Genomic DNA, 24,645 nt, shown 5'->3' with positions numbered 1-24,645 from the left:
CACCTCTATGATCTTTATAACCACACTGTTTTATTGTTTTCTGTGACTTACAAATGAAGGAACTGAGGCTGAAGGCTTTGCCCCTTGGCTTTGCCCCTTACCCTCTGTGTGACCATAGACAAGTTTCTTAACCTCTCTGAGCCTCAGTTTCCTCCTTGGTAAAACGTATCAGTGGTCGGCAGAAAGAGCAGGTCATAGGTACAGCCAGCCACACTCTTCTTACCCCGGGCAGGAGTACGTTGTGTGGTATGAGATGGTGTGCAGCTTTTCTCTTCTAGCATCTCTTTGATGGATGGCAGTCAGCTTTGGATTAAGCCACACCAACTCAGAATGGACTCCTTGGTACTAATGACGGCCGAAAACCCATAGGGCAGTACTACAGTGAGGGTGAGGCCCATGGGCAGTGGCCTTTTAACTCAGATAACTAAGTCCAGGGAGGAGAAATGGGTGCATTCTTTGCCCCCTGGCCACCCCCCGACTCTGCCTAAGCACCAGGAAGCCAAGCACCATCCCAGGTGTTAGGACAATAGGAGCATGCAGAGTTTGCTCAAGAAGATATTTGTGGGATTGAATTACCATAGTGGCATAATCCCATTCGGGCATGAGCTGGATGTTCTCATCTATACTGTAGAAAACAGGTGCTCATTTTCCTGCGTGCAGATGACATGGTTATGTCGTCTTAAGCTGGGCAAACTTTGATGATAAACTCTGGTCCAACCTGATGACAGAAAGAAAGGCCACGGATGGCCTGTTTTAAAATCAAAGTTCTGGGCAGCCCGGGTGGCTCAGCGGTTTAGCGCCTGCCTTCAGCTCAGGGCCTGATCCTGGAGACCCAGGATCGAGTCCCCACGTCGGGCTCCCTGCATGGAGCCTGCTTCTCCCTCTGCCTGTGTCTCAGCCTGTCCCTCTGTGTCTCTCATGAATAAATAAATAAAATCTTAAAATAAAATAAAATAAAAGTTCTCACCAGAGATTTTCACCTTCACTCCTCACCTCCCAAATATGATTAGCCAAAGTTCTGCTCTGGTTCTGGTTCTTAAAGTGTGGTCCCAGAACCAGCAGCGTGAACGTCACCTGGGAACTTGTTGGAAATGCAGATCCTTAGCCCTGCCCCCAACAGTTGTGTCTTAATAAGTTGGGTGATGCGGAAGTGGGGGGGGGTATGTTGTGATGCTTGCTGAAGCTTGAGCACCACTGCTGTGCTCCTCTTTGGAAGCCTTCCTTGGCATTCCTCCTACGATAAGGTGCCTTAGCTCTCATTGCATGGTTGGAAAGTCAATACATTCCCTACCTAGGTTTATATTTGCCAGAGAGTTACATTGTTCAAAGCCACAAGTTCTCTGACTCCTGCTATAGTTTTTTCACAGCCAAAGTGGCTGGTTGAATTTCCAAGTCAAAGTCACTGTGGCTACACCCAATGATGCGGGACTCTGGGTCTCAGTCACCCATTTATCTTTGTTCAAGACTAGATCCCAGAATTTTTCAGGAGCGTCAGCCCAGCCACCAGACGTCTGTCTGCCCTCTCCTGGTCTTAGAACGGGCCCCTCTATTTTTCCTAAGAGATTCCCATCATACCCTCAGCCCATTGCCTGTTAGTTTTTAAGAGCTCATCTGTTTTATCGGGGGCACTGCCTCAGGCCACTGATGGAACTTCCGTCTCTGCATAGGCCTATAGAAAGCTGTAGGGGCGGGCGGTGTCCCATCTACAGCCCATGGCCAGGCCCATTTACCTGGCACAGTTGGGCCTAATCTCACTCGGTTTTATATTCTTTTCCTTTCATTGTTTTCCCCTTTGTCCTTATTTTTGCAACTACAGACTCTTACCTTGTACTTTATGGATCTTTAATGACTGCCTTGGTTAATTTTGGAAGGAAACAGTTTCAACAAATAAATCAGAGTACTTTTTGTTATGGGCTACCACAGATAGGAAACATTAGCATTTAATAAGGGATGCTTTAAGTGGCTGCGTGCACAGGAGTCTGTGATTCCAAACGCCACGCACCCTTGTTGTATCAGATGGACAGGGATTTGGTTCAGACTTCTTTAAACCTACAAAACCAATCCGTCTGAGAGTTAGACAGCCAAATGAAGGAAATGTAAGCATACTGGACAGAAGGCCCTTTAGCAGGTGGTAAGTCAGCCTGCTCCAAAATATATTCATAAGTCAACAGCTCCAGAAATGGAGCAGTGGAGATTGTGGCCCGAGCACTCTCCTCACGAGGTTAGAAATGCCCTAGAAACACTTCAAGAACCTGTCTCATTTCCCAGCAGTAGTGGATACGATGCAATTCTGTTGCTTGAGTGATGCACTTTCCTTAGTTTATAATTTAAAGCCCAAATGTACTTTAAAAAAGTAGATATATAAGGTTTTCATAGATCCACCTACTTCCGAATTAAGTATAACTCAGGTTGCCTTGGGTACTGTTCTCAGGGAAGTTACATTGAGTGTCTCATTTGCTCAGTGGGTGCCCTTAGGCTTGTGGCAGGTGGAAAGCCCAGCCCAGCCCCTTCCTCCCCATTCTGCAGACACAAAAGGGACAAGAGGGTACTTACACCCACCAGTTAGTGAACATCCATTGCATGCCAGTCAGGCACTGTGCCAGGCACTTAACATATTTTTGACTTTTTCTCTAATCTTTACAAGGCTAGGAAAGGCAGGATTATAGTTTTCTATTGTGCAGTGCTAGATGTTCATCCCATCTTCCACTTGGGTAAGAATTTGAAACACGCTGGAACTTTTAAAAATTTGAGCATGAAAATGGGTGGCAAGCAAAACTTTATATGGAAGCGAGACTTTATTGTTCTTGCTGAACCCCTGCTGCCCAAGAATCAAGGATGATAACGAATATAAAAGCACTTTGTACTACTACACTTTTGTACAATGTAAGAGGCTTTTACATAAATGGCATTTCAGTGGCTCGACAACTGTAAGGGTCGTGTTAATAGGGAATTGTGTTTGAGCTATTGTCTAAAGCGAGAGAATCGAGAAGTTATCTTTGTTAGGTCGAGGCAGAAGCCCCTCCAGAAGTCTGCTGGAATTAGAGCAGCATGTGTCAAAAATGGACCTTCACATCTATGGAACACAGATAATTGGGGTGGAAAGATGGCACATTAGTTAGGCTCTTGGACTGGAGCAGTATTTGAAGTCTGTAGATCCAGTTCTTAGAAATGCTGCAGTGAGAAGGAAGGAGGTGAAATGTGTTTCTCGAGTGATTGACATAGAACTTTCTGGGGGGTGATGCCCTAATCATTGTATTAATGGAAGGGAGCAAGTGTGTGCTTGACATGGACTATTTCTCCAAATAGATCTTGTCCCCTGCTGCCTCCTCTCTGCTTCTTGCTCTAATTTGCCAGATGTCTTCCTCCCTCCCACGCCTCTACACTTTTCCGCCAATGGTGAGCTGTCATTGATCGGTTCCCTCTCAACAATGACTCTTGGTCATGTACCCTGATGTTACCCTAGTAGCCCGGTGCCCCTCCCTAGCTCTGATGTGCAAAGCAGGGGGCTTCTCAAGCCGGTTTCTTGGGCTTATTCCAGATCCTTGAACGTGTATGGGAGAGACTTGTCCAGTTTTAAAGAGGTGCTAAGACAGATATCCTCGCGTGGGGAAACAAAAAAAAACACAAAACCTTGTCTAGCCTTAAGAAAAAAATGAAGCCTAGAACCAGTCTTCCCTTGGTACATGTTACCATCAGGAGGCAATGCCCTCTTCAAGCATTTTTAGAGAAGGGGAGCTTTCAGAAAGCCTTTGCTTCCCAGTGACATAGCTATGGCTCTTCTGTGTGTTCCTCTAAATTCATTTTGATTTGGTTTTGTCTTAATTCATTTCATTTTGAAGTAAATTTACCCCTACTCACAGGTGGATCTGGGTAAAGAATGTCTCATTGCAAGTTAGTGGTTACAAACTCTGCTTAATTAATCCTTCAGCTCTAGCTGAAGGCAGAGCCACGGATCATGCAGGCCCTGGGTTTTCCCTCCCTGCTGCTTTTAAAACCCTCTTCACCCAGCGGGAGAAGAAGGACTGTGGAAATCGTGGGCGGGGGAATATCGATCCCACTGCCTTTTTGCTACGTCTGAGCAGATCTGCTGGCAAATGGAGCAGGTGAGATCGTGGACTGAAAGCTGGGGCTTTTCTATAGGGTATGCAGTCTCTCATCCCCTTCAGGGCGGGTGAATCAAGAACGAACATAGGAATTTTACTTTGGAACAGAGGGCTTCAGATTTATGTAATTAAGAAAAAAAAATGTGTTTCGGCTTTTCGGATTTCACACTGAGGGTAATGACCGTGTGTCTTTGTTTTCTCCTTTCCCTCGTCTGTGGGCACGTAGCACGTGTGGAGCGAGAGCGAGGACTGCCTGCCTTTCTTGCAGCTAGCACAGGATTACATCTCCTCCTGCGGCAAGAAGACGCTCCACGAAGTCTTGGAAAAAGTCTTCAAGTCGTTCAGACCTGTAGGTGCCTGCTTGGCTTCCAAAGCCACCTTGTTTTCTACAGTGATTGTGCTTGGAATAACAGGGATGGTGGGGAAAGTGGGCAAAACCTGGGATGACTAATTGTTTTTCTCTTGTCTGCTTTGTGGCTTAAAGATAGCAGCGAAGGGAAGGAGGGTGAGGGCGGAGAGGGAGGGGGAAACGGGATGTGACACAGCTGTTTGTTGCAGGAATGATGGTTATTTCTAGCATCACTTGAGTTGAGAATCTCTGATAGGGTGGGAAGCAGACAGAGCCCTGATGAGACTCCTGAGCATTCCTGTTCTTGTCCAGTGGACTTAGGGCCAGAATGCTTGGAAGTGCTATGGAGGTTCTCTTCTATGGGGCCTGTATTTGGGGATCTGCCAAAGGGCTGTTCTACAGGATGTGCCTCCATGGCTCTGGGTATGGAGAAGGATGAAACGATCCCGGGGTTCTGTTCTCTTTTTATAAACTATCTTATGTAGGGAGCTTGCTTTCCGTACCACCTCCCCACCCGCCACTCTGCCCCAACCCAGGATTTAGGAATCTGTATATCCTCGCCTAGCAGTTTGTTTTCATTCTGGCTGAAAAACATGTAAGGCGAATTCTCACCCCTATTCTGAAGATTACCTATTTCCCTTTATCTTTAGTGGGAGATAGAGTCACATTACTGGTGTTGTGACACTTCCCCTGAGTTCAGTTCCCCTGCCTACCATAAATACTCTACACCTTCAATGATATTTGCTCTAGGATTTTTTTCCCCCAATTTTTAAAAATAGTGTCTACTTCTCTGCTCTGATTTTCAAGCTTGCCTTTCAATTCTCTGGACATAGTAGGCATGATTGCATGGTTGTGTAAGAGTTTATGTCTGACATTCCAGTATTTCAAGGTTTGCAAGTCTTTTTTGTCGTCTTTTGTTTCAATCGTGTCTCACTCTTGGTATCTTGTTTCTTTGCGTGTTGGATTATCTCTGTGTGCTGGTTATGGTGTTGAAAATGTGTATATAGGAGTAAATTGAGGCCTGAGATGATGGTACCTTCCTCCAGGGAGGGTTTTGATCTGCTGCTGCTGGGGCTGGGAGCCCTATCAATCTGAGACCACCTTCAAACAATTTGAGTAAGACTTGTGGTTCTTAGAACTCTCCAGGTGATGAAAAGCCAGGCTTCTTGTCTGGTTTCTTTTAGTTTATCCTTGTCCTGAGAGCTGTCTTAGTCCATTCCGGCTCCTGTAACAAAATATCAGAGACTGGGAAGCTTATAAACAACAGACATTTATTTCTCACAGGTGCAGAGGCTGAGAAGTCCAAGATCAAAGTGCCAGTAGATTCAGCGTCTGGCGAGGGCCCACTTCATAGACAGACAGCTGTCTTTTCACTGTAACCTCACGTGGTGGAAGGAGAGGGAGGTATCTCAAGGGCCTGTTTTATAAGGGCTCTAATCCCATTCATGACCTAATCCCCTCCCAAAGACCCCACCTCCTAATAATGTCTCCTCGTCCCCCCCGAGGGTTAGAATTTCAGCATATGACTTTTGCAGGGACACAAACATTCAGAAAATAACAGGTCTTTGGATCTCAGCTCAAAGTGGATAGTTTGGGTGTGTAGGTGGCTCAGTTGGTAAAGTGTCTGCCTTCAGCTCGAGTCGTGATTTGGGGTGCTGGGATCGAGCCCCACATTGGACTTGCTGTTCAACTGGGAGCTTGCTTCTCACTCTCCTTCCTGCTCATGCTCCCACTATCTTTCTGTCTCTCTCTCTCTCTCTCTCAAATAAATAAATAAAATCTTAAAAAAAAAAAAAACCAAAAAGGGTAGGGATGATTTATCCCAGTCTGCTTGTTTGGAAGACTCTGGGTTTGACTTTTCAGTGCCTCTGTAGCTCTTAGAGTAGGCCAGGAATGCAGTAAAGTTTCTAGCTGTTTCTTTCTAGGTCAACAGATGCCCTCAGGACAAAAGCAGCTTTTTATGTTTACCTCTCTAGGTTCTAATTCTTCAATATATTTAAGAAAGCATTTTTCAAATTTAATCCAGCTTTTTTAGTTCTCTGAGGAAGAGTTGATCCCAATCATTCAATCCACCATTACAAGAAATAGAATTTCAGTGGCTTTTCTCACTCTCTCTGATTCGTATCATTTGTCCAGCCAATTCCTATTTTATTTCTTCATTTTCCAAGCCTGGTTGGCTCATTCACAGTAGACTCATGACTGGAAAGTACTGATCTATTCCTCATTCATTCTGTATATATTTACTAAGTACCCAGCTACTGTATTCCTAAGACTCGATTCAAACAGATGAAAATCTTGTCCTTATATTCTGGTAGCAGTGGGAGAACAAGATAAATAAGTCCAGCGCATAATGTATTAGGAGTAAGTGCCAAGCAGAAAAAATAGGTAAGTCAGGGAAAGGAAGTAAGAAGTGTCAGAAGTACCAGAATTTTTTTATTGGGGGAGCAGTAGAGGCTTTGCTAAGAAGTTCACATTGAGTACAACTTAAAGCATGAATCATGAGGAAATCTAGGGGAGAGCTTTCCAGGTAGAGGCTGGGGAAAAGGTGAAGTGTGGGGAGAAGGATATCGGTGTTTCGGGAAGGAGGAGGGCTGGTGTGGCCAAAGTAGAAGGGTGGTAGGGAGGAGCAAGAGAGGAGCCTGGGGGATTTCAGGGGTTTGCAGGTCACAGAAGGATCTGGGTTTTACTCTGGTGTGACAGGGAGCTATTGGAAGAGTTTGAGCACGAGAGGGATCTGACTTCACATTTTAAACCCCTCCTCCCCGTGACCAGGTGAGAATAGGCCTCAAAAGGGGTGGGTGGGAGCATGGGGACCAGTGTGGAAGCTGTTGGGTCGTTCAGGTGAGGGGATGAGGGTTGGAGCAGGGTCATCACAGTGAAGGCAGCATGGAGGGGGTAGATTCTAGAGATGGTCTTGAAAGTAGACCAACTAGAGTTGCTGGTGGACCAGAAGTCGGGAGGGAGAAAAAGAGAGAAGGCAGGGGTGAACTAGGTTCCTTGGCCACGCAATGAGGGGAATGGCGCTGTCATTTACGGAGATGGGGAGGCTACAGAAGGAGCGGCTGGGGGATCATCTTACCAGGAGCTCAGTTTGGGGCATGTCAGTGTTAGAAATGCCATTAGACATCCAAGCAGAGATATCAAAGTAGGCAAAATTTTTTAAGACATTCAACCACCAATACCCCCCACCCCCAGCACCTGAGTGGCTCAGTTGGTTAAGCAGCTGACTCTTGGTTTCGGCTCAGGTCACCATCTTGCAGTTAGGGGATCCAGCCCAGCCTCTGGCTTTGTGCTCAGCAGGGAGCCTGCTTCAGATTCTCTCTCCTTCTTCCTCCTGCTCACGCTATCTCAAATAAATAAATAAAATCTTAAAAAAAAAAAAATACACCCTGAGGCTCCCCACCCCCGCCCCACCACATCTTAACCAGAAAAAAAATCTATTAGCACACGATACTCAACTTTGCAGCTGGTGTCCTCGCAGGGGTTCCATTCATGAGCCTGCCACCTGCTTTTCTTACTGCGCCTGTTCTCCTGGATTGCAAGCAAAATACCTGCAGAATTGGCCTCCCTGGAGAAGGCGAGCTCTCGCCAGAACTCATTTTGCTGTTTCTCTTTACCAAGAAGACCTGGCCGTAGTTTGGCAACCAGGCAGCCACATGTAAATGGAAAGAAAAACACACGCTCCAAAGAAATCCAGATGCACAGCTGAAAGCAAGTGGATTGTTTGAACATTTTCCTTCAGATTCCTTTTTTTTTAAGATTTTATTTATTCACGAGAGACACACAGAGAGGCAGAGACACAGGCAGAGGGAGAAGCAGGCTCCCTCTCGGGAGCCGGATGCAGGACTCGATCCCAGAACCCCGGGATCACGCCCTGGGCCAAAGACAGACGCTCAACCACTGAGCCACCCAGGTGCCCCTTCTTTCAGATTCTGCTGCTGCTATGCCAGAGACACACAGGCTCAATCTGATGTTTTCGTTGGATTTCGAGGGTTCCTTTCTTTTTTTTTTTTTTTTTTTAGTCTTTTTTTTTTTTTTTTTTTAATTTTTATTTATTTATGATAGTCACAGAGAGAGAGAGAGAGGCAGAGACACAGGCAGAGGGAGAAGCAGGCTCCATGCACCGGGAGCCCGATGTGGGATTTGATCCCGGGTCTCCAGGATCGCGCCCTGGGCCAAAGGCAGGCGCCAAACCGCTGCGCCACCCAGGGATCCCTCGAGGGTTCCTTTCTAAAGCAGAATCTTACATCCAAGGTGGGGCCCTGCTCCCAGTACAGCAGCCCATTGCTCTTGACATTTTTATGTACCAGGCACACTCTGGCGGGGCCTCTTCTGCCCCTCAGGTAGAGTTGGGTGGGAAGCACCTTCTCAGAGTCAGGGAAGGTGAAGTGCAAGTAGGGCTTTGGGTTTCCCTCAGCCAGGACAGGTCCCAGGTTGGATGATTCAGGGAGTGTTAGAGACCACAATGAGGGGCTGCTGGATGTCCCTGGGAAACTTTCACCCTCTTCCCCTCCACTCAACAGTGTGGTTCTTCCCATGACTGCTCTCTTTTGGTTTTATGTAAGGGAGCTTTGTGTTTAGAAATAAAATACAGCGAGGTGCCTGGGTGGCTCAGTCAGTTAAGCACCTGACACTTGGTTTCTGCTCAAGTCATGATCCCCAGAGTCCTGGGATGGAGCCCCGCATCGGGGTCCCTGCTCTGTGAGGAGTCTGCTTCTCCCTCTCCCTCTCCATTTATTTAAATCAAATAAATAAATAAAATCTTAAAAAAAAAAAAGGAAAGAAGACCCAGCAAAAGGGCTTGTTGCTGTGGGGGTTGAAAGTGTCTGATGAGAGCACTTGGGTGGCTCAGTAGGTTAACTACCTGCCTTTGACTCAGGTCATGATCCTGGGGTCTCAGGTTAGAGCCGGCACCAAGCTCCCTGCTCAGTGGGGAGTCGGCTTCTCCCTCTCCCCCTGCGCCTCACTCCTGCTGTGCACGTGTGTGCACACTCTCGCCCTCCCTCCCTCCCTCCCTCTCTCTCTCTCTCTCTCTGGTGCAGGCGCATTTTCTCTCTCTCAATAAATAAATAATCTTAAAAAAAAAAACAAAACAAAGAGTCTGTCAAAGTAACACATACCCAAATGCTACAGGGTTATCAAGCAGGTAAACTTGAGTACATCACCTCCCCGGACACTTGTGGTAGGCTGATCAACCCGTGTAGCTGCTTTTCGTTTATAGTTGGGAAAACCATGGGGAGGGGGGTCCTCCACTTTCATCTTAGAACAGCCTCACCCATGGCTTTGCATCCTTGTTTCCCCTTGGCCAGCCCATCACCAGCCCCTGCCCTGTGCAGGCTCTCCAGAAGGATCAGCACCTGTCTGTTGACCTGCTGCTGCTGCCGCCTTTTGGGGCTTGAGCCAAGCAGAGTCCGTGAACTTTGCTGAAACTTGTACGCTCCTGTGTGCACGGTCCAGAGGGACGGGGTCATCTTCTGGGCTCCTTAGCCATCCTGCCCGAAAGGCTGGGATGCCACTTTAGTGCTCGGTCTTTCTGCCAACTTGGCCCACACTGTGCTCTTCCCCCTTCTCCTCTCTTGTGTGCCTTCCTCCCACCAATACAAGCAGTGTCACGGTCAAAGCCCTCCTGGACACATGAAGAAAGCTGTTGGATTTGAAAAGCAGGAAACCTTTGGTTTTGTTTTATTCCTTTTCCCCATCTCACGACTCCTCTTTTTTCTCTATTTCTTTGTCACGTTTTCAACAGAATATATTGACTGTTTGCTATTTGCCAAAGCACTACTTTGGAGAGTGAGGGGCAGGATACAGTGCCCAGCTCTTGCCCTCAAGGAGCTGACTTTCTGGTAGGCGAGACAGCCACAAAAACATACACGTTCCAAGGTGGAGCACTTATTTCGGTCCAGACACTCTCCTAGATACTGTGCAGAATAAGCAAAGGAGTCCCATTCCCTGCTGTGCTCACTCGACTTTGGGGAAATACTTCCTGAGAGGACGTTAGTGACCACATAGTACAGGGTGTTGTTTGTGGTCTCTTTACCTAGTTATGTGGACTCAGGAGACTACATGTTGAGGAACCCAAGCTTTGTGGGCAAGCCGCTCTGACACTTGCTGGCTGCGTGTCCTTAGCCAAGTCACTTACCCTCTCTGTTTCTCAGTTCCTTCATTTGTAAAATTAGGAAACCAGTGTTGATAGATACCGTAGAGATCTATGAAGATTAAATGATGCAATTCTTGTCAGGTACTTAGTACAGCACATTACACAGGATAAGCACTGAATAAATGCTGGCAGTGATCTGGACGGGACCAGGACACGAGGCAAAATGCTGTTGGGAAGTGAGTAGGACTTAGTGAAACCTTTTGTAGGATTCTTAGATTTTTGTTGGAGAGAGAAAACTATTGCTAAGTGATTTCAACACATGCTTGAGCAAAAGCATCCAGCTGAGAGAAGGGATTTTTTTCAGAGGTATAGTTGGGGTATTATAGGCAAAAGTTTATCAACATTGGTTTTGGCAAAACAATAAGCATCCATTCAGTGCTTGATCCATGCACCTCACTAGTTAGATGCTGGTCCTGCAGGGAGGACAAACTGAAGCTCCCGTCCCCTGGAAGGGCATATGACCAAAGAGTCTCTGCGTGACAGGGTTGTGGCCGATACTTCTTCTTTTCTGTATTTTCTAGATTTTCAGTGATGTCACAGAAAAAACTCTCCATGGTACTTTTTTCCCCAAACCTATTGTCTACAGTGTGTAAGAAGGGCTAGAAATAGGGGGATCCCTGGGTGGCTCAGCGGTTTAGTGCCTGCCTTCGGCCCAGGACGTGATCCTGCAGTCCCGGGATCGAGTCCCACATCAGGCTCCCTGCATGGAGCCTGCTTCTCCCTCTGCCTGTGTCTCTGCCTCTCTGTCTGTGTCTCATGAATAAATAAATAAAATCTTAAAAAAAAAAAAAAAAAGATGGGCAAGTGGGCTCACCAAGGAACGAAGAGCCAGGCCACAGCTTCCTGAGAACTTGAGACCTGAAGACATGGCAGGATCCAGACGAGCTCAGAGGGGAGGAGACCTGAGGCCAAGAAGGTCTAGAAGGGCACATCAGGGCCCCGTGTCTCAGATTCCTCAGAGATGCCCCCTGGGTGGGGGTGGGTGGCTCAACCCTGCCCTGGCCTGTCTGGCTCCCAAGCCGTTGCAGCCTCTAGCAGGTCACTTGACCTCAGGGTCCCCATCTTTAAAATGGGGGTCATACCCGTTTTGCTGTCTTGTGGATTCCTGTGGAGCTTCAAAATCAGATTAGGAGCACAAAGAACTCCTGACAAAGAACTGTCAAAGCCCATCCACACTGCTGAGGTTCATCTCAGGTTCTTTTTTTTTTTTTTTTTTTTTTTAATTTTTTTATTTATTCATGATAGTCACACAGAGAAAGAGAGGCAGAGACATAGGCAGAGGGAGAAGCAGGCTCCATGCACTGGGAGCCCGACGTGGGATTCGATCCGGGTCTCCAGGATCGCGCCCTGGGCCAAAGGCAGGCGCCAAACCGCTGCGCCACCCAGGGATCCCTCATCTCAGGTTCTGATTCATTGGGTGAATACGTGACTCTGCGTGCAGTGGGGCAGCTTGCCTCCCAGAGGGACACATATTCAGCTCCTACTCCAGGGGTCTCCTAGCGTGGGCCTCGTTCCTACCCGAACGTCCTATCCAAATGGTACAGGTAATGCCAATGGCAGCGCCAAGCAGGCTGTCATTGGCATCTGTGAACAGGCGGGTTTATCTCTGCTGTGCAACCAGCAACAGCCTCAGAGACACCCACCAAGAGCCTTGAAAAATGTGAATTGGAGAATCATTGGAGTCTTAACATTTTTCTTGTTTAAGTGGCCCTTGGTTGACAGTGGCTGGTCATCGCATGATTGAGCTAGATAAAAAAAATAGTAGTTATGGATCTAAATAATGGTGATGGCGCCACTTATTTTTTGCCTCTGAGTCTTCATATCTTTTATTTATTGACAACTGACAGGCTTCCCCTGGTTAAAAAACACTTCACTAGCAAAGAGCGAGCTTACCATTTCCACTTTAGCTGCAAAATCAAACCTTATCGGTGCCCTTTCAGTTTCTCTCAAAGCTTTATTTTATTTCATTTTATCCTGGGCTATTACTCCTCCTCCTCATACTAGCACTGTGGATATTCAGGTCATGAGGCATCTGTTGTTATGACATCTTTGTGTGCTGTTCGGTTGATGTTGCTTTGATGGCCCTACCTGGAGTTAGAACCCGTGGTTCCCCCCTGTTTTCTTGCTCTCCTTGGCCTTCATCCCCTCCCTGGAGTTGCTGTTCCAACGCAGAGACACCTCTACCAGAAAAATTCCCCTAGTTCTAGCTGGCTGGCCTGAGCAAAATTATTATTTCCAGTTTACCACTGAAGGCTGAGGAGCCAGAGATTAAACCCCACAGGAAAGCCCATCATGACCCAGAAAAAGGCGAATTCTTGCATCTACTCTTACCACCTGGTTGAGAACCTGGAGGAAGAATCCACCTGTGGGAAGCTGCCCCAGTGGGTCAGAAAGTCTGATAAGAGAAGATTATGCAATCATGTGGGTTTTAGGAAGACATTGAATGTTGATATGTTTATTATAGCTTTTGTTTGCTGCTCATGTATGAAATTTCAAACATGTACTTTTTAGGAAATATAACTGCTCCTGAAAGTAAGAGAGTACCTACTAGTCTTGCCCATTTGGGTCTTATATCCATCTGGCCACCTACCCCTTTTTCTCCTAGTATCAAGAAGACAGACCAACCAGGATCTTGTTGTAGGTTTCCTGGTACCACTTAGCATCATTGATCATTAAGATAAATAGTCGCAAATTCCCCAAAGTTTAGGGTAATACTCAGAGGGTGGGTTTTGGATCAGTAGTGTCCCCATCACCTGGGAGCTTGTTAGAAACACAGAACTTCAGGTCACACCTGAGACCAGCTGAATCAGAATCCACATTGTAAGTAGACCTCTGGGTGAATCACATAAGTAGTAAAGTGCTCCGAGGAGTCCTCTGGTAGGACCTTCCAGGGACCTCTGAAGCCACAAGCCACAAGACACTTCCTGAAAGCACCTTAGCTAATCAGCTGTGCTCTCCAAGGCAGAGACCTCTTCTCCCTGTCTTCCATAGACACATTCTAGCCCTCTGCACTGAGCGAAGGCCACCTTTGGAGACAGCAGATGTGAAATGCCAGCTACACGTGTCCTCAACTCATTTCTGCCACTTTCTAATAGACCTGGAGTGAGTCCCTGAAGATCATTGATATTCTCCTGGGTCTAAAGAACTTTTATTCTCGAGGGTTGGCATTTCTACCTTTCAAGTATGGCCCTGTTTGGGTTCGTGGGCTGCAAAAGGTTTTATGTGATCACAGGTTGCCCAAAGGCAGCTTCATGCACAGCAAACCCCTGGAAATGCCAACACCATTGTTCAGAGGTAGCATAAAGATTTTTCTCCAGTCAATGGAAAACATTGTACTGAACAGAATTAATGATTATAACTATTAGAAGTAATTTAAATGTACCAGATAGGATTTTTTGGCCTGTCTCCTTTTCTTATGCATACAGTAAAAGCAAGGACCCCAGGATTCTTTATATATATATATATATATATATATATATATATATATATATATATATATATTCACGATAGAGAGAGAGAGAGAGGCAGAGACACAGGAGGAGGGAGAAGCAGGCTCCATGCCGGGAGCCCGACGCGGGACTTGATCCCGGGACTCCAGGATCGCGCCCTGGGCCAAAGGCAGACGCCAAACCACTGAGCCACCCAGGGATTCCCCGGACCCCAGGATTCTCACCAGTCTGTTTGTATTCCTGCCTCTGACATATCGTCTTGACTGTTAAAAATTTGGATCCATGGGACGCCTGGGTGGCTCAGCGCATGATCCTGGAGTCCCCGGATCAAGTCCCACATCGGGCTCCCTGCATGGGGCCTGCTTCTCCCTCTGCCTGTGTCTCTGCCCACCCCCCCCCTCTCTGGCTCTCATGAATAAGTAAATAAATAATAAAAAGATTACAAGGATTTTTAAAAAATTGGATCTAGGGGTACCTGTGTGGCTCAGTAGGTTAAGGGTCCAATTCTTGATCTCAGCTCAGGTCTTGATCTCAGGGTTGTGAGGGTGTGGAGCCTACTTTAAAACAAAATGGATCCAGAAGTTAAATGTCGACTTAACTTGCCATAGATGGGAATAGAGACAGAAGTGAGAATGCTGGATTGCTGCATGTCTATGTGGTACTTTTTGCAATCCCAGGCAAATTATAGTTCTAGTGATTTTTTTGTTCTCCTCTGTGCTTTTTCCAATTGTACATACTCATGAATGTAGACATTAATATTGCACAATGATCTTTTTTAAAGTATATACCTTATATAAGATAAGTTATACTACTCAGTAGAAAACATTGACGCCTCCAGCTATAGGAACAGCATTGACAACTAGAAGGGAATCTTCTGGGTACCTGGTGGTTAGGTTGTAGTCTGTGATCTGATGGCCTGGGTTTGAATTCTGGCTCTGACATTTACTGGGTAACTCTGTGTGACCTACTCAGCCTCTCGAGGTCTTATCTGTAATAAAGGGATAATACCTACCCCCATAGGGCTATTAGGAGGACTAATGGAATTAATAGTACATGTAAGGCTGCCTAACTCCATGCCTAGCAGATAGTAATGTAACCAATATTAACAATCATTATTAAATCTGCAGCACTATCAGATTGGTTTGTTGAAGGGCGTGCTGACTGTGAGTCTGAGAATCAAGTGAGGAGGCTAATAGAATTGAGTTTCTTCTCTTCCTGCTTGTTGTAGTACTGATCTGCAGTGAGCTGGTCCAAAAGCAAGCACAGCTGAAGGGAGAGGGAGAAACAGGGGCTGGAGGCAGTCTACCGATGCAGCCGTAACTCCCCGTGAATAACTGAACTTCTGTGCTTTAAAATGAGAAGCTAAGACAATATAACCTAACTAATTTACATGAGGCTCTATAGTTTACAGACCATTGCCACATTCACTTTCTCATTTAATCTCTGTAGTCTCTCTAGACATAGAGCAGGTGTCATGGTCCCCACTTTACAGAGAAGGACACTGAGGCTCAGCAAAGGTGACGGCTTGGCATAGGTCCCCAACTAGAGCCCTGGCTTCTGGATGCCTGGTCCAGTACCTTTTTCACACAGCCTCTCAGTTATCTGCAGGCCCTGCACTAAGGCGCCTTGGAAGTCAGGAAGGCCATTGAGAATTGCTTCTGTTCTTTCTTCCTCCTGTAAGGGTAGGGAGTGGGCAGTTCTAGAAGTGGCATCGAAGTATTTCCCACCAAAGGGAAAGGCCTCTTATGTGCTGATGCTCTAGACCTAAAAGTATGTGCTTTGGATTCACACCAGAGGTAAGGTAGAGAGCTAGGAAGAGGAGAGAGGGGGAGAGATGTGGTAATGGTTTCATGCTTGGCTCACTGGAACCTCTTCTACAAACCAGCCTAAGGAGAGGAGAGGAGGATATTGAGGGGTACATATGGTTTGAGTCCATGTGAATTACTCAAGTGTATTATGAAAAAATATAATCAGTGACACAAGTCCTTAGGACAAGATGGCAAATGTGTAGGTGCATGCCTCAACTGCACCCTCTTTACCCATATCCTCCATGGCTGATCGACCATTCTCTTTCCCACTGAGCTTTGGAATCCCCAACCCAGGGCTTCAGGCAGCTGCTACCTGTCAGATTTGTTAAGTGAGAGAGAACCCATTGGCCGTTCCTCTTTTAAGGGGTATCCCCCTTCAGTGCAGTGAGGAGTCCCATTTATTATTGTTGAATTAATGCATCTTCTGTGGGCATTTAGGTGATTCTCGGGTTCTCAGTAGGGGCAAAAACATTTCTGTTTCATCAACGATTTAAATATCATCACCCATTCAACGCTTTGACCTTGCTGTGTCACCAAGCAGCTCTTCAAATAAAAATGGAGCATCAGAACACTCACCATCGGTGTTCATTGTAGCCATCTTTTCTCTCTCTTTATTTTTTTACGCATTTTATTTATTTATTCGATAGCGAGAGTGCACAAGCAGGGGGAACGGGAGAGGGAGAAGCAGGTTCCCCACTGAGCAGGGAGCCCGGCGTGGGGCTCAATCCCACAACCCTAGGATCATGACCTGAGCCAAAGGCAGACACTTAACCAACTGAGCCACCCAGGCTCCCTTTTCTCTCTCCTTAGAGGCAAAATTTACATTTTGCTCGTTTCACTGTGATGTGAGAGGGCGACAGCAGCAGGAGAAAGGGGCTTCTCACTTCCCCCAGCATCCTTGCGATTGCCCCACACTGTGCAGGCTGGCGGAGATGCGCCCCTCCTGCTCCACTCCTCCAAGGCAACTGTGGCTCTTTGAGACAGCTGCAGCCCTCCAGGCTCTATGGTGAAAGAGTGTGTCTGCAGCTGGCCACGACCGCCTTGCTAGGCCACATGGATAGATAATATGACCGAGGGCCTGGTAGATGATCTTGAGCTGAGTGCGACCGTAGGGCTGTGTGAGACCTGCAAGAGTCAGGGTTCGAGAACTTCAGGGGAGAGGCATTATTTCCATGGGGATGTATTTCCTCATTTAAGCATTTGGACAAGGGAGGAGGGGAAGAAGGGCCAGGGGTCGCCCGGCACAAGGGAGGCAATGCAAAGTAAGCAGGATGGTCTATCTTATTACAATGGCTTAATGCAGTTAGTTTGGATCATAGGGCCGTTCAGCCAAGTTGCCTGAGAGTGACCAACCAAGAGGACCACCGTGTGAGAATGTCAGGGCCACGTGTAGACTGTAAATCTCATGGAGGAGCTGTGGGGTGGAAGCACTGTGATCATGGGCAGGGCCCAGGAGTACCCAAGGCCACAGCTTTCTGCCAGCACCAGGGCTTTTCATTCATGTAAATCAGGCCCGGCAGACAGCACTCGGTTTCCAAGCAAAGACCAATCGGTGCTTTAAGGAAATGTTTACCATGTATTTATTGTGAATTTCCCTGATGATAATCATAGAGCATTTGGAAAATACAAAAAGAAAGGAAAAAATTTACCCATCACCACACTAAGACAGTACTCTTAAAATTTGGATGTATTTGATGGAAGTCTTTTTTTCTATGCACTTGTATATAAATTTTAAGAAATCTGTTATCGTGGTAAAGATGCAGTTTTTAACCATGCTCTCTTTACAGGTATGAGCATGTTTTTATATCGTTACTAAAAATACTATCTTAAGTAGGTATATAAGATCCCATCTAACAGATGCACTGTAATTTAACCAAAAAATTAAACATTTCAGTGGTTTTCACATTTTTCTATGTGTGTTATAAATACTAGCAGCACATGGTTTTAGGGAAGAAAATCTAGAGGGTAGATTTTTGATGTATTGATGGAACAGTCAGCATTGTTCATTGTACTACTGCTGACATCCCAGATGTGTGTGTGTGTGTGTGTGTGTGCATGTGCACGTGTGCACGTGTGCGCGCCCACAGATACTATATTATTGTACATTGGTGATGTGTGGTTCCATGTTTTGATACTTAAAAGTAGAGAGTCTCCAGGCTCCTCAAAAAAACCTGACCCTTTGGGCACTGATCCATTGAACGATTGACATTTCATCCAATATGTTTATAAAAATAGTTGTAGGGATGGTTGACTCCAGTGGGAAATCCATAGCTGCTGTGCTAAGTCCTGCTGCTGAATTTAGGGACGCCTGGGTAGCTCAGCGGTTGAGCATCTTCCTTGGGCTCAGGATGTGATCCTCAGGATTTCCTGCATGGAGCATGCTTCTGCCTCTGCCTATGTCTTTGCCTCTCTCTGTGTCTCTCATGGATAAATAAATTAAAAATCTTAAAACAAACAAACAAAAAAACAAAAAACAAAAAAAGTGCTGCTGAATTTGAATCAGATGACTTTGGTCACCTTCCTGCCCGTGGGCCTTTTGGCACTCATGGCTGGTTCTCTTCTCTCTCCTCCAGTTACTGGGGCTTCCGGATGCAGATGATGATGCATTTGAAGAGTACAGTGCAGACGTGGAAGAGGAGGAGCCAGAGGCGGACCACCCCCAAATGGGGGTCAGTCAGCAGTAACCTTGCAAGGGCTCCCGTCTGAGAAGGAGAGTGAACCCCTTGGTACCTGAGGTGGGGTCGCGTGCTCCTGGGTTAGCATTTTGCATTAGCACTTCGAAACAGGACATCTGACTCCCAGCATCCAAATTAGAACTAAGTACCTTTTTATTGACCACAAAATATCTGGGATGAGCTTTGCTCAGAAGTGACCTGAATTTTACTCCCGTTTCAGTGGGTTTCTATGGGGTTGTCTCGGTAGCCTTTGCCATTTTGAATTTAGAGTCCCATTTTGTGGCTGACTGTTCTCTCTTGAGCTTGTGTCGGAGAACTACCATTCGCTGACTCGAATGCAGAGAACTCTGAATGTATTAAGGATATGTTTTGAGTCCTCACAGGTGACATTATGGAGGGAAAGCATGACAGAGAAGAAATGCAGTCTGCACTTTTTACGTACTTTTTAAGTGTCCGTAAGTGAAGGAATTTGCTTATGAAGCATGGGTTTTAATATCTAGTCATTAAACTGCACAAGTGCAAATACAAGGGCAGGAAAGGATAATCACTTAGCTTTGGATGAAGAGGGGAAGAGAGGCAGAGAAGCCTTTGTCGAAGTGTCCTGCCGTTACTGAGTTACCTGGATAGATAGCAACTGGTTCATGGTTAGTAGAAACATTACTTGCATGTTCGGTTATTTTAAAACATGCTAATTCCAAAGCCACTTTTACAATCCAAGAGTGGAAAATATAAATGGGGTGACATAAATTATTGATTTCTTTAAAATGTTTATAAACCGTCCCACATATGAAATGAAACATTTACGTTCTCTCTTTATAACCAGATGGCAACTTGTTAAATCATGAAAACATTCAGAATCCAAGTGCCACTTAAACTTTGAAGCCATAGATAAATTTAATGGGGAAATAAACCAGGATAAAATTTTTTAAGAATATGATGGAATCCTTCTTTACTTTCTTAATTTGTCTTTTGTTCCTAAAAAAAAAAAAAAAAAAAAAAAAAAAGTGGTCAAGAAAAGGATCCCCCACTGTATAATTTATTGAAAGAATTGTCGTCAAGTGCTTCGAGGGATCTAACTGTGGTGAATTTTTAAAGCGATATGAAAGTGGAAATTTTTCAGCCGTGGGTTAGCTTGGTTCAAAGGGGGAAGTTTCAGTGATCCAAAAAAACTAAGACAACTCACAGAAACAGCTACTTAATAATTGGAAACACTGCTGTCATCACTTAGCCAACAAATACTTCTAGGGGAAATCCTTTGTAATGCTAACATGAAATTATTTAAAGTGTTCATTTTCTTGGACCCTTCTGGATCTCTCAGAGCAGAATGCCTCCTTCATAACCCTTGACTAAATGTAGCATCTGGGGTGGGAATGTTTTTAATGTGCATACACACGTTAGGTTATCATAGTTTGGGACTTAAAAAAAAAACAGCAGCAGCAGAGAGCACAGTGTTTCTGGGAGTCTTGTGTATCTTCTAGGCATATCAGTATTAACCTGATTATCTCACCATTCTCTGTCTAATTGATTGGTGCCATGAAGAGCTCGGCTGCTTGCGGTGAAACAGCGTCCTGCAGTTTTAAGTCATGGGCTAACACAATACGGTGGTTTCCATCCATGCTTCAGTACCACGTTTTTCTTTTCTTGGAACAACCCAGGTGAATTTCAAGCAAAAATGACTTTGCTTCCCAGTAGCCCATTCCCACAGCAGACCTCGGTGTCCCATCCAGTGGGGTGAGCACCCGGCCCAGGGTGCTTGAGCGCAGGTTCAAGGTGCGCTGTGTTCTGTAGCTGGCACTCAAGTTTGGTAACCTCTGCTTTAACACAATAGGCCGAAAGAATGACCTCCTGCCACTGAAATGAAGAAGCTTGACTAGCTTGCTCCGTTTGAAGGTAACCTGGAATTTTATACATAGAGGCTGAAAAGCTAGATTTACGTGTGTTTGCAAATGGAACGGATGTTGGTATAAAACGTGTTTTATGAAAAAAGTGTGTAGGCTTTGACCAAATGCATTTGGGCGTATTATCATGTTCACGTTCTGCTCGTAAAACCTGAACTGAGATCCACTCAGCCTTTCGGTGGGCGGAGGAGAGATCTCGTCTGTGTTCTGTCCCAGGGGTGAGGATCACGGTACTGTATGTTACTCATTTTCATGGCAAAAATCCCAGAAGGCATTAGCGAATGGAGCCGTTTCCTCTAAAACTTCCTTTTTATTCTGATCGGGCGCCTCCCCGCCAGCACCTGCTGCCACACGGGCCCGTGCACACGCTCACGCCCACCTGGCCCGTGTTCCGTGCGGGGTCGTGTGTGCGGTCAGAGCCGCCTGGTGCCGAGCTCTCCGGGTCGGCAGCGTTGTTATGCAAGCGGTGCCCTGGCTTGACAGGTCCCTGACTTTCACAGACACATAAACCCTTACGAAGAAGGCCGGGTGGCGCCGTGGGAGGAGTTAGGAGAGAGACCTGGGTTCTAGGCCTGGCTCTGCCGGGGACCGTGTGACCCTGGGCAAGTCCCCTAACTCGCCTGAAACAACAGGTGTCAGCCCTTCTTGCTTTAACCACTGTCATTCCACAGTTGCCCTGTGATGTGTGTGTGTACGCAGAGCAACTCGAGCAAAGTTTCGTCAAGGAAACTTTATTTAGGGAAATAAGAACTAGATTTGGAATCTTGCCGAGATGCTGTCCTGAGGACGCTGGCCACAGGGCTGCCTTAGAATATGTTTCTGTTCATCCGTGAGTGTCCAGACCCCCTGGAGCCTGAGGGGCTGATGGCTTCCCATTCCTTAGACGAGGACAAGGTCAGGCGTCAGATACAGAAACGTGCCCCAGATGTGCAGGCTGTGTCTGCGGAAGGCAGGGCTTTTCCCTGGGCCCTGGCAGACTGTGGCTTTGGAAGTAGAGTAAGTTTTAACATAACCAGGAGGGGAGAATTTGCATGCAGAGCTGGGAGAAAGGGAAAGAGCAGTACTTGGACTTTTTTGCCATGTCATCCAGTAGAGAGGAAGAAAAGTGAGAGAGAAAGAGAGATTGTGTGTGCGTGAGCGTGTGAGCGTGTGCGCGTTGGGGGGATTGACGGCCTGTTGATCACTGTGGGCCAGCTGTGAAGTCCTGCCTGTGATAACCTTACGAAATCTTGAGATCCAGGCTTTGAGTGAATCAGAGACGTTTTTCCTACGGTGGCCTAGTCACTGTCTCTGCCTGACAGTCATCCTGAGCACACTTTGCACCCTTCAGGGAACCGGAGGATGAGTTAGGGAGCCGGGGTGGGAGGTGAGACCCCACACGATGCCTGCCCCCACCCAGGTTCAGTTACGCCCACATCTCCCAGACTCATAGCAGCACATAGGACTTTGGTTTGTTTGTTTGTTTGTTTTTAAATATGACTCGAATATGCAAAGTCTCTTATTTAGGAATTCTCCTTGTGTCCGGTGCCAGAATTAGCTTTCCAGGGTCCTTAAGTGAAAAATCTCTCTCCTCTCGTAGCTACCGTCATTTTTCATGGACAAATGGAAACCTTTTCTCTAGCACAACTACATCTCTAGATATTGTGTCTGTCTCATAAGAGCACAAAGTGTATGGACCTAGGGGAGCTGCGCTTCCAGAGCATCGTCGGAACTTATGTTTTAGAAACCTACCTTGCATATTAAAATTCACAAGTTGGGAAATTGGTATGAACAAATCTGATTTCCCACGGTTCGAGAGGCACATTAGGAATAGGCAGGACTTAATCTGGGGTGGGAGGAAAGGAATAAGGGAGAAGGGGAGAGTTAGGGTCTAATTCTTTTAAAAAAAGAGAAAAAAAAGCTAGAAGACAGGTATCACGTAAGGTACAGGAGAACTGTTTTCGTGGCTATCCCACTAGGAGGTGGCTTTGCTCACAGGGACTGCCTGCATGTTGAGAGGCAAGACCCATGTCGGGGATGACTTTGTGGCTTTACGGATACCCCGCAGCCAAGGAGACAGCATGTGTCCTGCAAATCTGGTGGAGGTTTCCTCGGTAAACCAGCTGCCAGCCAGAGAAGCCCGTCTTCCCAAAGTGCTAACACACCTGTGGGCTCCAGTCACCTTGGGCAGCCCGTGAGCCAGATGTGACCCACATGTGCTTGCTCTCAGCGTGGAGGAGGCCGTGGGTCAGGAATGCCCCCCCCCCCGCCCCAGGCCTAGAGAGCAGAGCCCACCTACCCCACGGTGCTTCAGGTTGTAGAAAGAACACAATTAAAACGGCAGCGGATCGCAGATCCCTCTTCCCTATAGCGAGTGTTAACCCCAAAGAGGTGCCACTGCCTATTACTCAGTCTTCAGATTACCAGAGAAGCCTAACGTTTTTTTTTGTTTTTTGTTTTTTGTTTTTTAATGAAACACTAATCCTCTTCCACAAAGATCCAGTTAGTTCTCTCGGTTTGGGGACACCAGGTAGGACATGATAGGCTGAAGTCCTTTGGATTTTACACAGAATACCGAAAACTTGCCAGGATGCCAGTAGCCTCTGGTGTTCATGGCAACGTGGTGTCCATGGTAAAATAGCTATACTCACATTCCCCTGGGATTAAGTTGTTAAATAATATGTTGTCTCTGATATTTTTATTTAAATTTGTATTACCAAAATAGAGGGCCCATGAGCATCACCTGTTAGAAACCTCGTTTAAAGCACCGTGTGGCTGGATAGACCCGGGCAGTTGAAAGCGTGCGCCAAGCCACATAAAAATAAACAATTTACTGAGAACTGTATTCCAGTTATTCAGTATCGAGAAAGCAGATAGTCTGTTCTCTGTCAAACTGCCTTTCCCTGTTGTTTTCTTTTGTTTTCGTTTCTGAAGGGTCGTTTTTTTACTCTGAGTACCTTCTGATAGCCAGGCGGGTAAAGACACAGCAGTACTGTGTACACACGTCACCTCTTCAGAGGAGAAGGCAAATGATCAATTCTAGGGAAAATCGGAAACAATCCGTGAGCCAGTCTTCATCTGTGTGTGAGAGCAGAGCTTAGCCATCTACGGGAGAAACAAAATCAAGGAACGGTTTTGGGGTTCTTTTTCCTTAGGCAAAAATGTTTCATGCAGGGTGTGTATGTTTTCTTTGCCTTTATATTTCCTTTCCTAGAAATCTCTTGTAAATGACAAAACTGTGAAATGGGTTGCCAAAAAATTGTTGCCCTTTGTTTTAGATGCCACAAGCAGTGTAAATCCCAAACGGAACCCTGTCCAATCTGCTCCTTCCTCCCTCCCCAGAGAGTGAGGATCTCATCCACCAATGTAATTACCATACGCTTGCTATTAAAGAGCCTTCCAAACTATGGTGATGTTTGCCTCTTTTTTCCCCACCCTCCACAGTGTTTGGTCGAGAGGTCACCTCACGCGACGCAAACGAGGGACAGAGAATGAGGACCACCAGCCAGCATTGTGGTTGCCACAATGGGGCCGGGGAGTGGGGGGATGTTTGCAGGAACCACTGACATGATTCAAATGTTAGCAGTGGATGTGTTTTGAGGCTTTAATATATCTGTTCCGGTGTGGCTGGTGGGTAGTGATTTTCCAGTCTTCCTTGAAACTAGTACTTGAAGTGTGTATACGAGGACCCTATTTTTTTCTGTCATAGCGAAGTACCACGTGTACTTTGTGACACCAGTTAGAAACCTGAGGTCACTCTGTGACAACATGATGCTGTTTCCCCACGGCTCTCCTCCCAGTGATTGTTATTCAGTAAACAGTGGCATCCAAGGAGTAAATCAGAAGTCGGTGGTAAGTCCCATTATTTGATTAAGAGCAGTGGAGGTTGCCTTAACAGACACAGCAGAGAGGCGTACGTGTGCGTGTTAGATAACTTCACTGCTGGTTCTCTGGGACACGGCTGTTGTCAAGACACTGCTCCTGGGCCGTGGGCTGTGTGCAAGCATTCCGAGCCTCGCTCAGGCTTCAGCACGGTGGTGGCAGGATCTTCCCCAGACAAAGCCGTTCTTCTGGGGGAGTTTCTTTGTCACTGTTATTTGATCTCTTGCGCAGATCACCTTTTTAAAATGTAGCCTGGCTCCTTTATCTAAGTGCAGGGGCTCGTGTTAGAAAGACCCACGTTTTCCCCTTTGCGGTGAATCATTCTGCAATCGGTTGGCTGGGAGA

At 46.4% G+C, this 24,645-nt stretch overlaps 1 protein-coding gene across 5 annotated transcripts in view; it reads left to right on the top strand.

Moving 5' to 3' along the window:
- MTURN (maturin, neural progenitor differentiation regulator homolog) overlaps nt 1-23,825 on the top strand; it is a 29,200-nt gene extending 5,375 nt beyond the window's left edge. Inside the window, exons 2-5 of one of the 5 annotated variants that reach the window (XR_013356612.1) lie at nt 4,330-4,452; nt 18,440-20,196; nt 20,370-20,431; nt 23,353-23,825. Coding sequence is in view for 2 of the 5 variants with exons in the window: in XM_077856352.1 (XP_077712478.1) it covers nt 4,330-4,452; nt 18,440-18,550 (234 nt within the window). In the remaining 3 variants the exon portion in view is untranslated. Of the gene's footprint in view, nt 1-4,329; nt 4,453-5,736; nt 5,977-18,439 lie in introns of those variants that run through there. The other 4 variants (XR_013356610.1, XR_013356611.1, XM_077856352.1 and 1 more) reach the window with 4 other exon arrangements.
- The last annotated feature ends 820 nt before the right edge of the window (nt 23,826-24,645 follow it).

Source organism: Canis aureus, chromosome 18, assembly GCF_053574225.1.
Source record: "Canis aureus isolate CA01 chromosome 18, VMU_Caureus_v.1.0, whole genome shotgun sequence".
NCBI classification, from domain to species: Eukaryota; Metazoa; Chordata; class Mammalia; order Carnivora; family Canidae; genus Canis; species Canis aureus.
This window is presented reverse-complemented; position numbering and strand designations above follow the sequence as displayed.